The sequence below is a fragment of the Gorilla gorilla genome, chromosome 9 (genome assembly GCF_029281585.2).
Source record: "Gorilla gorilla gorilla isolate KB3781 chromosome 9, NHGRI_mGorGor1-v2.1_pri, whole genome shotgun sequence".
Classification (NCBI taxonomy): Eukaryota; Metazoa; Chordata; class Mammalia; order Primates; family Hominidae; genus Gorilla; species Gorilla gorilla.
Genome location: NC_073233.2, coordinates 14,186,450 through 14,193,694, shown reverse-complemented (window position 1 = coordinate 14,193,694; position 7,245 = coordinate 14,186,450). Strand labels below are relative to the sequence as shown.

The 7,245-nt window shown below is 37.2% G+C and overlaps 1 protein-coding gene across 1 annotated transcript; it reads left to right on the top strand.

Moving 5' to 3' along the window:
• Nucleotides 1–633: 633 nt before the first annotated feature.
• OR5P3 (olfactory receptor family 5 subfamily P member 3) lies at nt 634–6,642 on the top strand. Its single transcript, XM_004050643.4, has 2 exons — nt 634–650; nt 5,467–6,642. Exon 2 carries the CDS (start codon nt 5,488–5,490, stop codon nt 6,421–6,423), a length of 936 nt encoding a protein of 311 aa, XP_004050691.4. The 5' UTR covers nt 634–650; nt 5,467–5,487; the 3' UTR covers nt 6,424–6,642.
• Nucleotides 6,643–7,245: the final 603 nt, after the last annotated feature.

Below are 7,245 nucleotides of genomic sequence, written 5' to 3'. Positions count from 1 at the left end.
AAGAGAAATTATTCTGGTACACTGTACTCTTGCTTATTCCTATAAATCTCAATATAGTTACAGGGGATTTAGCAGTTCATCAAAAAGTTTTACTAAAAAATTCTAATGCATACTGAAAATAAATAAATTTACAGATGTTTTTAGACTTTTTTTTTTTCAGTTGAGGTCTTGCTTAGTTGCCCAGGCTGGAGTACAGTGGTGCAGTTCTAGCTCACTGCAGCCTCAAACTCCTGACTTCAATCAATCTTCCCATTTCTGCCTCCTGAGTAGTTGAGACTACAGGCATGAGCCATGACACCTGGCTAATTTTACTTTTATTTATTTATATATTTTTTTTGTAGAGATGGGGTCTTGTTATGTTGCCCAAGCTTGTTTGAACTCTTGGCCTCAAACAATTCTCCCACCTTGGCCTTCCAAAGTGCTGGGATTACAAGTGTGAGCCACCATGCCCAGCAGCAACACATATTATTATGAGCATATGTACCTGTAATTTCCATTGTCTTGATGAATTTTCAGTGAAATTTTTATAAACAAGTAGTGTACTCAAGAGGCTATATCCCAAAGGACCCCAAATCTCATAAATATCACCTTCCTATACAGTGACAGTTCTTTGCAATTTGTTATTATTGCTGATGTACATTCATCTGCAGGTAATAATTTCCCTCTTCTATTGATACAGGCATGTTTGTTTCTCATTTTTGTATTAGAAGTTAAGGTATAGTTTTTTAAAGGAAATAATCATTTGTTGAACATTCACTTATTTCTATGATCCATACTTGGTATTATCATGTACATCATCTTATTCAACACAAGAATCATGTGAAGTATTTTTTTAAATAAATAACATAATGAAGAGTTGAACAGTTTATGTAAAATTTCCAAGATGCCATAGATTGCTGGTGACAAAGCTGAATCTAATCCCAGGGCCGTATGTCTCCAAAGCTCAAGGCATTTCTGTCCAACACATTGCTTCCATGCCATAATAGCATGTATAACTGACTCTGAATTTCTATTATACACATCTATCTTTTCTAAAATTTTAAGCATACATTCATTCTTGGGTCCATGCCACTTAATAAAGTCATGTACAAAGATAAGGAAGATAGGACTTTAGAGTTCAAACATGTAATTGCATGGTGTTCTTAACAGCATGATATTGATCAGTTAATTCAGACGTGAAATTATTCAAGCATCTCAGTTCAGAATAAAAGTGTGAAAATAATGTGGCTGGATGAGCACATGACTTTGATGCCAGTGTGTGTGTGCATATGCATGTGGTGTGTGTGTGAGAGAGAGAAAGAGAGAGCAGTGCATGTGTGCAAGAGAGTTCAGTCTGCTTGAGAGCAAATTCTTTAAAGAAAAATACATTATTCCTTAATTTTGGTTGATCTTTAAAAAGAGAATTATGGGAATTTTTGTGGTTGCTATTGTTGAAGAGCAATAAAGAATGGAAGTTTCCAAGAGTAAATAAACCTTATATTAAATGATGTAGGAAAACATTGAATTATCTTAATTTTCTTCCATAGAAGAAGATATAATTGATAAAAATGGAATTAAATTGTTGACATGTGAAATAAAAATTCCCTCTTTTATCTTATCAGCTATAGCACCTCTTTTGGCTCCCTCTGTATGGTCTGCCTTTCATATTCCTCTGCCTTTCATTCATTCCTCTCTACTTTTTTAAAAAAACACTTTTGCTTCTCTTTTTTCTTAATTCTAATAGAGGCATCAATTGGATACTTAAGATACATAGAAGCAAAGAGCAAAGTGTTTGCAGACTCCAGAGTGAAAGCAATCTGCTGAGAAAGTTAACACATTATCTTCATATGGATGTGTAGAGTATAGACTATAGTGGATTAATTTACTATGCTGAATCCTAGAATATCATTTTAAAATGTCACAGCATCACATTAGCTCAGGTAGACCTGTAATTCCTGAATCTCTTTCATAGTGCTGTCACCAATTTGCAGCCCATTCCAACTGGGCACAATTGTGACTGCTTGATGGTTCTCCCATGTATTGAGCAGTTATTTTGTGTATCCTCAGACTTCTAAAAAGCACTGAAGTAGTAAAAAAAAAATAAGATAAAAGTTAATTTCCTTCAGGAGCCATTTCTTGCCCAAGATAAATTGCTTATGTTCCTTCATTCACTTTAAAACTCTGTATCTTCTGCTTCTCTTTACTCATATTCCCAACCAATCAACATGGAATTTCTGTATCAGCAACCCTATTTTTGTAGCAGCCACTGCAACATTCTTCCCCATTTTGCTGATGCCCTTTGGTGCATATTGGTCTTTCTATGCTGTAATCCCAACTTCTATTACCCAAAAAGGTTACTTTTTCATAAAGTCATGAGACCCTACAAATACAGACACAAATATATATTTTCAAATATTTTTTCATATTTATGATGAAGCATACATTTTATTTTTATGGTAATTTTTCTCTCCTTCATAAAAATCAACTTCTCATTTTGGAAATTTTGTTTCTTATATCTCCACATTCAGTTTAAACATTTTGTATAATATCTGCTCATCTTCATTCTTCCCTTTCCTAGTAAGATGTTCTCTATTTCTAGCCAATTTTTTGAAACCCTATATGAAATAACAGCATAGGTAGAGAGGAAAGTCTTGACAGACCATATGTAATATTCCAGATGCATACTCCATAAAGGTAACCATGACTAGCAATGGCAGTTTTGGATCTACGTGAAGTCACCACTGCAGTAATCTCAGAAATGACTATCACCAAAATCCAGTTTTTTTGTTTTTTTAACTCCAGGATTTTTGACCCTTTGATTTTACCTACTAGTGTTTCTCATTGGTTTTAAATTCTTCAATAGGGATGACTTTTCCTTGGGTGAGATACTGGGATTGCCTCAAAACTGTTAAGTCACTCCAGGTCAGCTGAGTTGTTTACCTATTACCCCTTCCTCACAATCTTCACAACTTTGGGATTAGCTTTCACCCTCCCTTCTGCTCATTCAGCAATTAAATTGTAGCAACTAATGTATGTTAGACAATTGTGTGTATTATCTTCTGTAGTCTCTCTCTCAGAATGTCATCTCTATTCAGCTGGAGCTAAGAAAGGTTATTTTCAAGTATCCAAGCCTTCTCTTGAATCAAGAGGTCCCATATCCATCTCTTTTTAACTCTTGAAGCCTTTTTCCTGTGCCCTTCTGCAGTCACAGTTATCAACAAAATTTCTTATGTCCTCAATATTGGTTTTGAACATTCCATTTCCCTCACTGTCCTTTTCAACAGACACTTGGCTGTCCCTGAGGACAATGTCTTCTCTGCAGCCTTCTCAAATGATGAACTTTTTTTTCTCTTACCACTTTTACCCCGAACCTGGTGATGGTTAGGATCTTCCATTTCCCTTGTTGCTGCTTGTGGACATTCTCTCTCCTTCCTACCTACAAATACCCATAGTTGAGTTTTATGTCATCAGACTATACTAACCAATCTTACCTTTCTCTCCTCATGCATTTGCAATCATCAACTGACTAGCATCATGTCTCCGCATCTTTGGAAGATTTTTGGCTCTGGCTCACTCATGTTCTTACATTATTTCTGTCACTATTCCTGATGGTTTTAATACCTGCACATAGAGGATGCTTTCAACATTTTGGCTTCTTAGTTTCTTGACATATCCTCAAAAAAAATTTGTTTTCCTCCCTAAAACCTGTCTCTCCCATTGTTAGAGTTTAGACATTAGCATTTGCCAATAACTGTAGCTTTTCCGTAATCTCATTTTTAAGCACCCCAAACTGTAACTACCATCATTTCTTGTTTTTCCTGCTTGTTTTCACTAGTAGAATAATTATAGCAAATTTTCAATCCTTGCAGAAAGGCTAGAACCATTTTGTTGATTTTACCCATCTCAGGTACTCACTTCGTCTTAAATGTAGTGGTTATTTTACTCTCTACTTTGCATATACCCTAACATTCCATATCTGTCCCTTTCGTTGCTCAGAAAAAAGAAAATCTTAGTGAAATTTGACCCCTCGTCTATCAGGCACTCACAACTGTTCAGCTGAAAACAAAAGCATATCAATTCCCTAGGTGCTGGGCACTGAAGGAGACTATCAGCTGCCTCAAAGAATTGTCGTTATCTCTCAGCCGCATCTTTATGTGAATTACTGCACTGCAAAATTCCCCTTTCAAGAGTAAATGTATTATTTATATGTTAGCATAATTTTAAAACCTTTTTAAATATGTAATGAACCAAATATACTTTCTGATACTCCATAGTCTTCTTTAGAAATCATAGAAAAGATGTATAATATGTGAAATAAAGATAGTAAATGAATTAGAAGTCCAAGAATATGGTTCTTCATTTTAGCTCAGTTTCCAGAAAGCCATTTGATCTAAAGTTATGTTAGACAATGGTGTGTATTATCTATCTGTTTTAGATCTCAGTTTATAATTTTATAAAGTGAGAGAATCGAGTGGATTATTTCTAGGACCTTTTGAAGCTGTGAGAAAGCTCTCCTGCTTTTCTTGCATTTTCTTGATTTTTCTCAAGCGAGTTGGTATGGAGGAGGGCCTTCCAGAAGCTGACCTACAGATGCAATTTTTATCAGACAGCAACTGTTCAGATAGGGCTGGATATTTGTGTTCTGTAGAAGGCTGGAATCTTCTGTTAGCAACCTAGCCCCAGCTTATGCAGAGTCTTGGGTATAAGTTGTATCTTTGGAGCCTTCCAGGAGTAACCTGATCATGTCTTCTCTAGATTGGCTCACTATCATGAATCAGATAGCTTGATCCTGAGATAATTAGGAGATATCGCATCTCCTCTTTCAAACCTCAGTCTTCCTCTGTTTACTTGTTTATAATGTGAGTGCATTACTTCACCTTCTGCCTCGGTCCAGACTTCCTGGATATTTGGTGTACTTTTCCTCAATCGTGAAATCTCTGGGTGGGGACCACAGCTCAGTGTTGAGTTACTGACCTCTTCTTGGTCCTATGGATTAGCATGCAGCTAATCTGTTTGACCTCTGTTTGGAATTCAGAATTCTTAATGACTACACATCTTTGATACAATAGATGATACCTCAAACATCCTCTTGAACAGCTGTTCTTCTCCATGAGTCTTGGTCTATTCTGACATTTATGTCTCCCTTCAATCATGTCTTTGGCCTTAGAAGACTGAGTTACTGGATTCTTTATATATTCTAGTGGTCATCTCTGAAATGTGCTCACAGAGCACCTAAATTAACCATCCAATACGAGTTGAGTGTGTTAAGTTAAAAAATAAAAGATTTTTCTGAGTATTCCTGACCTTACATCAGTGAACATTTATGTTTTAAAGTCTTACATAAGATACTGTGTGTGAAAGCATTTTCTTCCCAAATTTACATGAGTGCCTAAATTGTTATACTTTTTTGTTAAATAGATATTGGAAAAATAAGTGTGCAATTATAGCATTTAATCCCATTATAATACTCATTTGTTTTTCTTTCAGTTGGCACCATTCCCAATATAGATGGGGACTGGAAATGACACCACTGTGGTAGAGTTTACTCTTTTGGGGTTATCTGAGGATACTACAGTTTGTGCTATTTTATTTCTTGTGTTTCTAGGAATTTATATTGTCACCTTAATGGGTAATATCAGCATAATTGTATTGATCAGAAGAAGTCATCATCTTCATACACCCATGTACAATTTCCTCTGCCATTTGGCCTTTGTAGACATTGGGTACTCCTCGTCAGTCACACCTGTCATGCTCATGAGCTTCCTAAGGAAAGAAACCTCTCTCCCTGTTGCTGGTTGCGTGGCCCAGCTCTGTTCTGTAGTGACGTTTGGTACGGCCGAGTGCTTCCTGCTGGCTGCCATGGCCTATGATCGCTATGTGGCCATCTGCTCGCCCCTGCTCTACTCTACCTGCATGTCCCCTGGAGTCTGCATCATCTTAGTGGGCATGTCCTACCTGGGTGGATGTGTGAATGCTTGGACATTCATTGGCTGCTTATTAAGACTGTCCTTCTGTGGGCCAAATAAAGTCAATCACTTTTTCTGTGACTATTCACCACTTTTGAAGCTTGCTTGTTCCCATGATTTTACTTTTGAAATAATTCCAGCTATCTCTTCTGGATCTATCATTGTGGCCACTGTGTGTGTCATAGCCATATCCTACATCTATATCCTCATCACCATCCTGAAGATGCGCTCCACCAAGGGCCGCCACAAGGCCTTCTCCACCTGTACCTCCCACCTTACTGCAGTCACTCTGTTCTATGGGACCATTACCTTCATTTATGTGATGCCCAAGTCCAGCTACTCAACTGACCAGAACAAGGTGGTGTCTGTGTTCTACACCGTGGTGATTCCCATGTTGAACCCCCTGATCTACAGCCTCAGGAACAAGGAGATTAAGGGGGCTCTGAAGAGAGAGCTTAGAATAAAAATATTTTCTTGATGAAACTAGTTAGTTTGAAGAATTTGATATATTAATATTCCATATATAATAATAATAAGGCACCGAGTGTTTGTGGTCAAAATTTATCTGTCCATAGACCATTACCCAGTGTGGAGCTTTTTAGTCAATCAGGAGGGAAGATTTTCAGATAGAATAGGAAATTAGAAGTCCATCTTGCTTTACCTTTAATAAAATTAAATTAAATTTATAATTGAGAATGCAAATAGTTTCACATGAAAAAAATGCTTTATCTGCTGAAAATCCTTTAAAAATTTTATTCTTATTTTTTCAAGAGATGTTTTCTGCCATAAGTTAAGGCATACCTTTAAACCTTCAGACTGTGGCCATTTTCAGCATCAGCTTATCCTGAGATACATGCCTGATATCTATAGTTGTTACTGAGTACATTGTGAGAGAAAATGACAAAGGAACCATAGTAAAATTGCTGGAGATATTCTTCCTCCAGAAAGGTTGCCTGCTGACAATGAGCTTGGGAGACCCACAACAATCTGGGCTGTGTTTCTATTCTCTGTCTCCAGCATGGTTATAGGGTCCCAGAGAAGAACCTGTTAGAGGCCCCTGACTAACCTATGAATTTCTCTGTCAGGTCAAAACCGGTGACTTCTGTGGGAATGAGCAGGGTTTCTGAACTCCTTAGAGACTGAGTGGAAAAAAAAAATCAGGCAATAACTTCCAAGAGGAGAATCCAGCTTATAGTGTGACATTGTGGCTGTGAGGAACAACCTTTTGGAGTGACTCATTCATGGTCAGAGCCTCATCTTACTTAGGAAACTCAAGGGGACTAGACTGCCTCTCCTCTGA

Coding starts and splice junctions, on each gene's coding strand:
- OR5P3 (XM_004050643.4), top strand. CDS start 5,488: ATGGGGACTGGAAATGACACCACTGTGGTAGAGTTTACTCTTTTGGGG.